The 13,458-nt window shown below is 42.4% G+C and overlaps 1 protein-coding gene across 1 annotated transcript in view; it reads right to left on the bottom strand.

The window, feature by feature from the left end:
- Positions 1 to 13,458, bottom strand: part of ANKRD6 (ankyrin repeat domain 6) — a 94,065-nt gene that overhangs the window by 15,114 nt on the left and 65,493 nt on the right. Inside the window, exons 3-4 of the mRNA XM_057432108.1 lie at positions 8,468 to 8,566; positions 441 to 539 (exon numbers count right to left, since the gene is read on the bottom strand). Coding sequence (XP_057288091.1) covers positions 441 to 539; positions 8,468 to 8,566 — 198 coding nt within the window. The remainder of the gene's footprint in view (positions 1 to 440; positions 540 to 8,467; positions 8,567 to 13,458) is intronic.

Consider the following 13,458-nt stretch of genomic DNA (forward strand, 5'->3'; position numbering starts at 1 on the left):
AGCCTGGGATTGTTGGTTTCTAGGATAGTCAAAGGAAACTGTGCAGTGTTTAAGTAGGGCACAGTATGGTTGTACATTAATTTCTCCCTTAAGGAGCTAAGAACAGACTCTTAAACTAAAAACTACCATAGAATCATAGAACAGTTTGGGTTGGAAGGGACCTTAAAGCTCATCCAGTTCCAACTCCCCTGCCATGGGCAGGGACACCTTCCACTAGACCAGGTTGCTCAAAGCCCCATCAGCCTGTTATAAAAAAAAATAACTGAATCAGTAATTCATATTGAAAAGATGGAACAGTGTTTTTCCAGTGTAACTGTTCCAATTACTTTCAAAGCATCAGATACTTACTCAGGAGTATAAACCTTAACTTTGTTTCTGAGACCTTAGTCTTACTGGCTGGCAAAGCTGCCATCCTACAGGGCTTTGCTTTCACCCGTTACCTTGTCTTGTCTGTCCAAAGCACACCCCTCTTGAATCAGAGTTGCTATAACATCGGTGTTCCCTACAACAGCAGCCCGGTGCAATGCTGTCTGATCACCCTGCAAAAGAAACAAGTTTGTGATCAGTACCATTCCCACCTCATTCTGACTCAATGCAAACCCATACAACACACACAGGGGCTGCATCTTCAACACAGGTTGTGTTTCAACTCAAGCTGCCTTTGAAAATAGTCCTTGTAAACAACTGTCATTAAAGTTTCTAAGATTAATGAATTTATTGAAAGTATTAGAGAACTACAAACCAACTGCTTAGAGAAGTTTGCAAGTCATCACAATCCCATATACAGGTTTGAAAGGCACTAAAACCATGGTAGTATTAGAAGGCACTGAATCTAACACATTTGGCACAACGTGTCTAATAATCAACAGTATCTGTACGGAACTAAAGGGAATTGCAGGCTGCCGTAACTCATCATAATGATTCTCCAGTACTTTCACTAACTGGATGAGGCTCTCCTGTTTTGGCTCTGACTGCTCCATTAGCCCTGCTTAGGATAAGGAGCATGAGATGAGAGTGGTTGCTTTAGCACCTCTGATGAGTTTACTAATTAGGGCTAAGAGTTGAGGCAATTTTATGATGAAGACCACAACTGCAAGACCCATCAGCTTCAAGCAACTGAGCATCTTGAGGTCCAAATGACTTTCATTTCTCATTGACTGGCCACATAACAGCAACAAGAAAGCTTCTTACATTGGTTTATTTCCTTTATGGCCAAGCTCCCAAAAGAAGTGATGCTGATGCAGTCATCTTGTTTGACTGCCCACCTATTGTGCCCCTAACAACTGCTGAACTCATTCGCTGAGCTATAGAGCCCAAGATTAATCTTCTACAAGAATTCCAGAACCTGAAGACTGAAGAGACATGAACTACTGGCCCTACCTATATGGGGTTATCCATATATTTTTATGCGCATGTTGGTGAGACCATGATAAAAGAGAGGGAATAGAAGATTTATGCAGCAGCATGTAAGACACCGACCAGTGGGAAAATGAGCTGCGGTAGCTCCACTGCTGCCACAACAACCGGCCTTGGCTTTCCCTTGAAGATACTTTGAACCTCCAATGCTGAAGCACAGCCTGAGTCCAGGCACAAAGACTTAGCTTCAAAGCTGCACACATCCCCCTTTTTTGGGGATGAATAAACAGAGTATGAATTCAATCCTCTTCTGCTGATCTAGATAATGCTCACCAAAACCCACAGAGGGCAGAGATATGCAGTGTATCCTGAGGAAGAAAAGCTTGCAGGAAGCTAGCCCTAAATAGGTTCAAAAGTTCTCTGCTACAAATCTTTATCAGATGACGCCACATTATACTGAATACTAAAACTAGAGAAATTTCTGTATTTTCTGTCCTACAGTCTGCACATCTTAACTGGATAATTTGAATAATTTGTTCTCAAAGGCAATTAACAGCTGACTTTAAAATCGCTCTTGGTGGGCTTCTTTTGTGCTAATGACAGCAAATAGTTATTAATCCATAAAGGAAAATTAGCATTGCCAACCACAACCTTTCAGTAACCCCTCAAATGCCAACCCCCTCCCCCAAGTAAACCATTAAATTGGCTTATAATCATGAAGTTGCTTTTAAAAAATTGTGTTGAAGGATTTTTGTTTAAATTTGCTATGTCCGTGTTGTCTCTAGAGGTCACAGACTCTTATTTTTGTTCTTGCCCCTATTAAGACAGGAAATGTGTTTTAAGAGATTTCAAACAAAGACAGTAAATGTCACAGGAACTGGGACTTTCAGACAAATACAAAGTATTGGAAAATTGACAACACTGCAAGTTCTCTGAACCTGTGTATCTGTTCCACATTTAAAGCTAACCAACACGTTATGGAAAATGTCCAAAATATACCATCTCATAAGTGCAAGTGCCAGTTTCCAGTAACTATTCCTACACAGAAATCTGCTTGCTAACAAGCTGGGAAAGTACTTATAACCTTTTTTTGCTAATACATGGTACCGATGACAGTAGCTACTGCAGCAATGGGTAATGTGGACAGTGCAAAGGTCATTTTAGCTGACTACCACGAAGTGGAAAGTAATCCATCAACCTATCCCTGCCAACTGGTATTGCTGCACCAGCAAACCTCCAGAAAATATTATAATAAAGACTAAAACAAGATGACATCTGCCAATGTGATGGATAGAGCCTGAACAGTGAACGGTTGGTTCCTACTTCTTTAGAGTCAGGAAAATTGACTGTGGAGAAAACCAAACTAGAGGCAGGAACAGACTGTACTGGATTTAGTTTATAATTAAGGGACTTCTTGCTGGGCTAGTTTAAAGGCTAACAAGAACCTCATCACAGTAACTGCATTGCAGTCAAAGGCCATTCAGCTTTTTGGGGTTTGTCAATACAACAGCCACTTCTAACGGCACCTCAGTTAAACTAAAAAAAAGCACATATTTGGAAAGCAGGAAGCACACCTCACTGCTCCTTATCGGAGCCTTGCTCATGTGCTGGAGGACCACTCACTGGGACTGCAGAGCAACACAGGGACAGCTTCAGCCATGCCCAGGCTTTGTCTCATACTATATTCTGGTCCCCAGAATGGAAGCTCAGGCAGGTGAAGGGAAACAAGTCCCACAGATCGAAGGTGAAGGGAAACAACTCCCACGAATGGCAGGCTCAGGGGCTTCCTGACCAAGGTGTGAGCATTGGTGCTGACATCCTCTTTATGCAAGTACAGTGAAAGCCAAGCATTTAAGAATAAGATCCAACCAGCACCCTGACCAGCTAAATAAATACCTCATCGAAGTAACAAGGAGTGTCAAAGGGCATCTCAAACTCTGCCTCACCTGCTGCAAGGCTCCTCCCCATGAAGACATGGCAGTTATCAATGTCCTGGAGAAGGTCCCTACCACCCTCAGGCCCTTCAGCCAGCAGGGCAGGAACTGGTGAACCATTCCCTTGGACCTCATCACACACAAGAACCTTAAACTGCTTAAGGTGCCATGGAAGCTGAGCCACCAGACCGTGATGGCCTGTGTGTGTGAGTCACTGAGCACTCAGCCACAGACAGCATAGCCCACCTATAAATAACCCCACCGGCTCCATTGTGTTTCTAACCTGCCTTGCCTCCCCTGCAGCAGAGGAGCAAACCCCAGTCTTGTTGCTTATGGAGTCAGAGAAAACCAATGACATTTTTCACAGTGTGAATTTTCAGACAGTGCAATCACTGACTCTTTTTATTAACTGCTAAAATAACTGTCTCTGAAAGCACTCATCGGAGTTCTACCTTTAGCAAGGCATTAGGGGCTGCTGCAGAGGCTCAGAGTGTAATTACACCAGTAACCGTGTATTAACTGCCCAGACTATTATGTTGGGCACAATTTATGATGCTATTTGTAGGTTATTTATTCCTTAGGAACAGAGAGCAGCTCAGTAGCAATGGAGAGAGATAACACCTCTGCTGTGGCACACAAATGTGACCTTGATAGATACAACAGCCTGACTAAATGCAGGTGTGGCCTGAAGCCAAAAAAGACACTTAGGTGCTTAAGCGAAGTTTGGTAGAAGTAAGGCACTTAAGTCTTCACTGGTGCATCCTGAATCCCCTTCCTAGCCCTGAAAGCAACTCAAACTCCAGCATTTTCCCTTCAACACCACAGATGTCTTGGCTCGCACAGGTCACTGCACCCAGAGGTTATGGTACTCACCCAGCTTGACTTGCCATGAAAGCACTGCTGTGTCAGAAGAGCTCCACTTTTAAGAAATATGTTGGTATTCACTGGGCTAGAGAGAGGGAGATGCTGGAAGATTGGGATAGGAGTCTGCATTCTCTGCTGCATAGGATGTGTGACTGCACATCCTGACAGCTCTACCTATAACGGGTCTATTGCACAGCAAGGCCCAGCATCAGCAAGTACGTTTCCAAAGTGTGAAACCGTGCTTTGTACAGAGAGCTTAAACACCTGCTTTCAAGGGAGGGTTACAAGCTGGGGCTCCTGAAGAAAGGCAGATACATGGATCCTGACCTCCACTGACTATGGAGCTACCCTTTACTGTAGCAGCTCTGTGTTGGTTAGGCTGGGGGTGCTTGCTCAGTGTCCTGGTGTTTGCAATTACCTCCTCGAGTTTCCTCATTTACTGACTAAATTAAAGCAGTGGATACAACCACTGTGACCAGGCTCCGGGGAACTGGGTAGGCATCTATTTTACATCTGAAGTTCACCCCAAGGGAAGTGAAATAACACAACTTACAAAGGGGTTTCAGGGAGCTGTTCCACTTTCTGCCATCAATCCTGGGTATTGGAGTCTCTATTATAGACTCTGCTGTCCAAATCTGATGAGATTTGGTTTACACCAGTTTGTAATACATATTACCTCTTCCTCTGATTTAAAACAAAAAACAAACCCAAAACTATAACCACTATATTTCGTTTTCCTACACACTCCTATTCTGCAGAACATCCATCAATTGTACCATCTCCTTTAAAGCCCCTCTCCAGGGTCACACTTTGCCTCCTCATTGTCTTTGCATGTTTGCAGAAATCTAAGAAAAACCTGTCTTGCTACAGGAGAATTGCACCAAAATAACCAGCCAAAACTCATGCCTTCAATCCCCAGTACAAAGTGCTCGATGGCACTTGCAAAGTCTTATACTATGAAATCAAACCACTAAATTCATGTTGGAAAGTTCAAAATACAGCCAAGCATTAAATCCTCTCAGGAGCATCCAAGCATACATGGGCGTTTTGAAGCAGCTGACACAAAGACAATTGAATCATGTGCTCTAGTGTTCCCCAGCGTCACTGCGCTGCTCTCCTCCTCCTCTGCTGAAGAAAAGCAGTCATCATGACACACAGTAAGAACTACTTCACTCTGAATGATCAATGATGATGCATGACCAGCAGAAGTGATCAAGGCATGAAAAAAAAATTACAAATGAAACAGATTACAGCTTGAATGGACTGGAACGGGAGTACAGGAATAAGCCACTCTGCATACTTATATTCAGCTAGAAACCATTATGAACCACGGGTTCCTGTTCCATGTGAAATTCATTTTCTGCTTCTTAAACTGGAGCTTCCAGAAAGGAAGTTTCGGGGCCTCAGGCCTGTATTTTAAATCAACTTGTTTTCCCAGAGAGCACATAGAGGGCAGGAGACCTGCTGTAGAGCACCCAGCACAAAGCCTGCCATGCAGTCATGCACCACAGAAGAGCTCAGCCATGCCAGACCATCGGGCCAAGGTTTTGCAGCATGCAGACAAGCGAGACATCAAGCTCAAGGCAGGGTTGATGTACAAGGTTTCTAACCTCCTTCTCTCTTTCTGATCTTCTAGGTTCTTTCCTAGCCTTTCTCTTCTGGTTTTTCTTATCTTTTTCATCCTTGATTTCCTTCACCGGCACAACCTTCTCCTTGACTATTTCTGAGGTGTGTGCTGTGTGGATGCTCATTGACCATTCAGAGATAGCATTGGGATCCCAGTAAGACTTTTCAGTATTGGCAGGGAGAAGGAAGGAGTTAGCTCCCGGGGTGGCGTACTCTACAGAGCTGGACTCCACCGGCTGAAATTCATAATAATCCCACTCCAGGCCACTGGAGGTCATTCTTCAACTAATTCTTACGGCTCTTACCGTGGGTTAAAGAATTTATCTGTAGAACATGAAGTGAGTGTTTTAATCTCTCCACAACAGGTAGCAACTTCCAACACGTTTCTGCTTATCATGTGGCAGATTAAAAGTTAGTCTTGCATTCATTCATTAGCCAGAGAGTCAACTCCAACACAAAATGTGCTTACGTTTCTCTTGTTATTTAGAAAAATAAAATCTAAATCAGCATTTTAGAAACTGGAGATGTTATCACAACAATGCCACAGACAAAAATCAACTAAGTAATGTACTTTTCAATTAAATATGATACCCCCCACTCTTACGAGTTAATCTTTGAACCTAAATCTGTATTCCTGAAAAACAGCAATTAAACATATAGATGTTAATCAACATTGAAACTAAGATGCCCTCACTGCCAAATAAGCACACAGTAAAAGGGACCAAAGGCATCATCAACAGATGTCAACTAAAATAGAATACAGATATATTCTGTGGGGCATAAATAAAGAGTAAAAATTATTTTTACGAGTTTAAACAAAAAATATAGAACCTTTTTGAAGACCTATGTAAAAGGAAAGCAGAAATATTTTAGTTAATACCTTTCACAAGCAAAAATCTTCACTTGAAGTTTTAGCATTCCCCTTCCTCTAAGACAAATCCACACGCACTGAGACTCTGCAACTCCTGAGGCTCTCCTCAACCCCAACCAAATTACTAGCACAAAATACAGAGCTAAAATCTAAATACATTTTAAAGAAACAGCATCTGTGAATCAAGCATGCATCTATTCTGTTCAGATTAGTCACCACATTTAGAAGCGGTATGCAGTTGCTATGAACAAAGCCTCTGCAAAGCTTGCAAGGCAAGTGAAATAGGGCTTCTACAAGCTATGTACTTCTCCAGTGCAAGACTCTGCTAAACCAAAATGATGCTATACACTGATTTACTGTTTCTCCATTATGGCCATCACATTTACATATAAACAGCCTAGATCTTATTACTAGAGGATTACAAAAAACCCAGACTTACTCAAAAAATAGTTTTCACAGAAATCCAATTTGACCAAATTGGTGGAAGCTCTTCCATTCTTAGAGCAGCAGCTTGCTTTTCTCTGACAGTACTTGTAAACTACCTGCAATTTCTCCTAAATACCTGATGAATCATTTTTGCAGGGAGAAGTCAAAAAACATACTCAGGATACATCTGTATAAACTGATACTCACATTACACTTGCAAATCTGCTCCATTTCACAGATGGGCATAGGGAAAGAATAAAGAGCACAGGAAGCAAAGTTTCTTCCTAGAAAAACAAGATTCCCAGTAGCAAGCTGGCTGCACCCGTACCCCAGTCCTAAGCTTGTCAGAAAGACTGCTCCCATCTCACAGGGAAGCTACTCAGGCAGAGAAGGAAACCAGTCTTACAATTTCTACAGACATTTAAGACTCTCTAGATGCAAATAAATGCCTAAGGGGATTTTCAAAAGGCACCTAGACATTTCTACTGTATTTTTAGTAGCCATACAAGTGCTTCTACAAACCACCTTTGGACCTCTAGGTCCTTTGAAGACTCTGCATCTTACTTATTACAGGGGGAACAAAAGCAACCCTTCCTCAAAGTTGTTCCAGCATACTATGAGAAGTTAGCAATGAGTCTGAAGAAGTCATGGTTTCGTGGTTATTCAACTGATGTGCATTTCAGCCTACACCTTTGTTCATCACAGTGAGGTAACTAAAACTGTGTTACTAGTCACTCCAATGTGCCTTTAAGCCTCGTCCAAGATCAAAACTATACTTACAGAAAACTGAGAAATTCCAATAACTTACATATTTTACCAAATGAAGACAAACTACCATTTGCTAAATTCAAAGCTGTTTTCATTGTGCTGCTGCTTCACCACACAACAGCCTCACAGATCTGACCATCCCCACGTCGAGCACAGCTGCCAACAGGATGATTTCCCTGTGACACTGCACAGTGCTCCAGGCAACTGCTCAATACTCTATTTGCTGCAGTATGTGTCTATACAAAAGCATCTTCTACTTCAAGCAAACATCACAACAGATCACGTCTCCTGCCTGATGTCCTCCAGTGGGTTCCCACAGAGTACAGTGAGCTCTTATTTCACTCCTGCACCAAGTGACAGATAATGACTTTCACTGCTACTTACACCTGCCTGACACAACCAGAGCTCTCATAAAGCTCAGCAGCTTGAGCAAGAGGACCAAGCTATTCACTGAAAACCAGTCTATTTTACATTGTCTCCCATGCAGTTTTATATCTCCATATCAGAAAATGGAGAAACATTTTGTTTTCATTTCATCCTACTTCAAAGAAGTGACAGTCTACTGCTACTTGCAAATTACCTTTTCCCCCTCCACCCAAGCAAGAAGGTTGTATCTACTTACATCATCCTGAATATCCAGGTCACAACCTGCCTTCAACAAAACCCGGACAACGTGGAGATGACCCTTGTGGGCAGCAAGATGCAGTGGGGTCCGGCCATGCTATGAACGTGAAGAAGACAGTAATAACTTAAGATCAATTTTTATGCATGGTAGTTGAACAGAATTTTTATCTGCTTTTCCTCGTTCATACCTCGCTCTCTGAAACCTGCAATAGCAGCAACTGACATATATTAGTGTACCAAAGGCTTCCCCTTAGTTTTGTGTATGCCGAAAACTCCTCTCCCTTTTCCAACATTTCAGTTTAGCCCAGTGATAACCAACAAAAGGGATATTACATTGACACAAGGATGCCCCCTTACAGTTTTGGATTTGGCTTTGCTATCCATGCCTGAAGAGAATTCATGGCCCATTTTTTAATTTTCCTCTGGAGTGCAGAACTGTCAACCACTTTCAGCTTCACTCAGTAGGACCAAGTTGCAGTAGCAGCGGGCTAATTAATATATTGCAATGGGTACCATCTTTGCAATAGAAATAAGAATCGATGAACTGTTGTGTATGACGGATGCTCTCCTTAGAAGGAATGGAAGACCTGTGGTCACTTCCTGTCACTTCAAGTGTACAACAACCAACATCCTTTTGCCAAAGATCTATCAGGTTGGTTTAGACAAATTCTATTTTTCAACATTGCTAAGGTCTAATCTACATGAAAGTAAGAGTACAAAATAGTCATGCAAAATTCAATCGATAGTGTAATTAAGGACCTTTCCCTAATAAACAGAAGGACAGAAAAGCTTTAATTAGTGAGATGGATACACGCTGTATGGCTTTAGGAGGAAAAATAAAGATGAAATTTTACAGTAAAATCAGTTTAAAAAAAAAGAATAAAACAACAACAAACCTACATCCTCCCAACAAATGAGTTAAAAAAAATCTAAGTGAAATGAGAAGAGGAAAACAATAGTTACTCGTAACTGAGCACCACTCCATCATCCTTTGACAGATTTTAAAATGAAATATTTCAGGAAGAGGGGAATATGCTGCTTCTCCTAAAAGAGGCATAAGAATGGAGACTTAGAGAGGGAAGAGATTGTAAGAGGCAGTATGGACAACCTAGAAGAGCTACAACAAGCCATTCCCTAAATATGTAATCCATACAATCTGAAAAACTCACAAGGGAGGATTGAGAATTAAGTACTGCTCTAGGAAGTGTGTGTGTGTATGTATCTATATACATAAAACCTCAAACCTCAACATGAAAAGCAACTGAAACACTCAAGAACTGTTAAACAGCAACACTCTAAAACTGTTTCATTACAATTGAGAAAACAGGATTTCAGCCCCTGCTGAAAGCAGAACATCTTCAGAAAGAATCCCATTTTTTCCACTAGGAATTTTATGAGATAAGGAGGAGTTATGTATAATAGATAGAGGTGAAGAAAAATGTATCGATTTCTTCATTACTGTTAGTGTTTTCTGTTTTTCTACCCCATGATTTATCCTGCAAAGGAAGATAATCAGCCCTAATATATCACCTACAGAGGGAGAAAACACCATGAGAGCTCACTGACTACTAGTGGCCTCAAGTAAGTAGAAGGCAACCATCAGCTCTCTGAGGTTTTAAGCAGCTTCTCCAGCAGGAAAGCCTCTTCAGGTAAATAAAAAGCCAAACTCAAGGCAGGGCTGTTTTCACACAGCAAATCCCAAACCTGCATAACTGGAAAAAGCCCCAGGAATTCAGCCTCTTCAGAGCAAAAGGGAAAACCAGTGCCGAAATCCACAGAACAGCTGGGGACAGAATATCCATGTCATTACTGAGTAGCTGTGCAATGATTTGAAAACATTAAACATTGATTAATTCTCCTACACTAACACTGATTAATTGTCCTGCATTATTGATCTGAGGGGCCAGATCTAAGGGAGAAGCACTCTTGACACACTGGTCTCAAAACCCCAGTGCTGGCTCCAGTTAGCAGCAGAAGCTCATTCCCACATGGGAAACTTCCACTCCTGCCCTACTGAAGGCATGGAAAGGGCTTGCTTTCGGCTATCACCATGGCTCCTGGGTGCCATCCAGCCTACCACCTGGGAGTTTCTTGCCTGACCTGGTCACAGGTCCCTAAATGTTCTGCCCCTCTGGTGAAGGGCACTGAGCTGCACTGAGCACGCCTCCTTCTCCATAAGCCTGGAGGAGAGCCAGGGCTATGTCACAGTTCTGGGTAACTCAACAGCAAGAGGTATAAAAGTCTCCAGGTAACATGGGGGGAAAAGGGAAAAAAGAGAAAAGAGGGAAAAAAAAAGGCAAGTCCGATTAACAAATCATTCTGAGCTATGAACAATATGTTTGGATTATGAGTATGTGCTCCAGCACGTTCATGGTTATGGGTTCTGACTTTCTACATTACTTAATAGCAATAAGTAAATCACCTAATCCAGGCCTCTCACTTTCTGGCAGGTTACTAATATATCATGAAAACAAATAATTGCCATCTGTGCACAGAGGAGAAAAAAATCCCAAAGAAACCCAACATGAAGCCAGCTCCTCTTCTTTAAAAGGAAAAGAGTGTCAACTACACTAATATATCCCAGCAGGGAAACCTTCTGATAAGTTAATCATCTCTAAACACTGAAAAAATGCTGACATGCAGCCAAAGGTACTGTGCTAAAAGTAAACTATGAAAGCAGAGTATATCTCAATATGAGGGACAGGTTTTCCTCACCCAATACACCCTCCTAGGCAATCACCACACAGAGTAATCACCTAGGAAGTACAAGAAAAGAAGACCTGGATCACACAACCTTCACACGCCTGTTCAGTGCATTAAGGCACATTAAAATAAAGGCACCCCAGGAAACAGGATTACCTGAAGGATGCCCCAGGGAGCACCAGGGTCTCCTGTCACTAGGACCAACCCGTCCCTCATCCTCAACAGGCAGCCTCCCCATGCTCATGGCCAGCCACAGGAGATGGCCAGAGGAGGAGAAAGCACCTGCTGGAGAGCTGCAAGCAAGGGCTAGCTACTTGGCTGTTCCTGTCACTCAGCAAACAGAGATTCACCTTAACTGTGCATGTCCCCTATCATCATCCCCATGTGTTCAGTAAGTTCAGCCAAGTTCCCAAAACCCAGGGTTTTGTTAAAAAAAGAATAATTGAAAAAAAAACCAAACCCAGTGTTACTGAAACAGAAAAATAAAGGATTTTTTTTTTTTTTTTTAATTCCAGAGAGTTTGTTTGGAGATTCTCTATCCAAAAAGAGAGACATCCAACCTATTGAAGACCCATAGAGAGAGACCTTCGGAGACCAGAGCTATTGCATACCTGAAGTCCTTGAGCACTTCCCACTACAAAGGGACTATAAATGAAAATTATGACTGTAATGAGAATGGGAGTGGGAAGGAGGATCAATTCCAGCACATTACACTGATTAGAGGCTCGGGCTTTTGGAAAAGCTCCGATCATCTCAAGATTAATCATAACCCTGCAAGAACTGACACTGCCAGACTTTCTTTTTCTTCCCAGTAACATCAAAATGAGAGCAGAGATGGGCAGTACAGCTGGACAGTGTTCCAGCACAGGCAATGCAAACACTGGAAAACACTCCACCCACCTCCCCACACAAACATACACATATGCACACAGGTATTTAAGTACATATGCATGTATGCACTAATCCAAAACAAACTGTGAGGGAGAGACAATGTGATCTGTATGCCCCTCATGTTATGATGAGAAACCTGGAGCACAGCAAGCTTTGGAGATAAATGTTCAATGGATCCAGGCTACAGCAGGAAGCCCTAGCAGCAACAGCCAGAGCTGCTTGTGCCTTCATGTCTGTAAGTCAAACCAACAGACCACAAAGTTTTACTCTCACAATAATGCATACTCAAAATATTTAGAGGCAAGAGAGATGATGGCAGACACACAAATTTCGCTGTCCATGTCGTTTCCTTAAAGACATTTCGCACTCACCAGTGGAGCATCAAAGAGTGGATTTGTATGAACACGCAAGTGGGTCCCAGCAAGAAAAAATTACAGAATCAGAGAATGGTTTGGGTTGGAAGGGACCTTAAAGCTCATCCAGTTCCAATCCTCTGCCACGGGCAGGGACACCTTTCCCTACACCAGGTTACTCAAAGCTCCATCCAACCTGGCCTTGAACACTGCCAGGGATGGGGCAGCCACAGCTTCTCTGGGCAACCTGTGCCAGGGCCTCACCACCCTCATAGTGAAGACTTTTTTTCCTAGTATATAACCTGAATCTCCCCTCTCTCATTTTAAAACCATTCCAACTTGTTCTGTCCCTACCTGCCTTTGTAAAAACTCCTTCTACAGCTTTCTTGTAGGCCCCCTTTAGGTACTGGATGCTGCTCTAAGGTCTCCCTGAACAAGAATATACAAATGTCTCCTGGATGCTTATTGCAAGGAGACCCTAAACCTAGGGACTGCTTAATATGCAGATTACTGACTTAAAAGCTTGCGAGCATTTCCAAATGTCAACTGCAACAGCTTGGGTGTTAATACAGAAATACATATGAGAGACTGCTGCAACCTGGGATTAATGAACCAATAAAGCAGTCATTCATACAAAAAATATGCAATTTGGACTTCTATTCAAATGTATAGAAATGCTTCAGTGGGCAACAAATCATACAAATGCTCCTGTGTCACAGGCTTATTGACAAAATAAATGGGACTACATTGCACTAAAGCTGCAACTTCAACACCCCTGACATGCTGCTACAGGTATGGGGAGTATCAGGTTGCAGCCAAGCACAGTAAACAGCCACATTGAACTTCATCAGTAAAATGGAAGGGTAGGGTTTATGTTTGTATTTAATCTGTAGTCTAACTTCCAGGCATTGACAGGCAGCTGTTGATACACAGCATTTAAAGCAGAATTTTCTGAGAGCAGCTGCCAATGTATGCACTCTGAAACCAAATCAATGCAGGGGGAGGCTCAGCACCACGAGCCACATGATCTTTTGTCGTGTTT

The sequence above is a fragment of the Pezoporus wallicus genome, unplaced genomic scaffold (genome assembly GCF_028554395.1).
Source record: "Pezoporus wallicus isolate ANWC-B61680 ecotype Strahan unplaced genomic scaffold, APGP_CSIRO_Pwel_v1 contig_4847, whole genome shotgun sequence".
Taxonomy (NCBI): Eukaryota; Metazoa; Chordata; class Aves; order Psittaciformes; family Psittacidae; genus Pezoporus; species Pezoporus wallicus.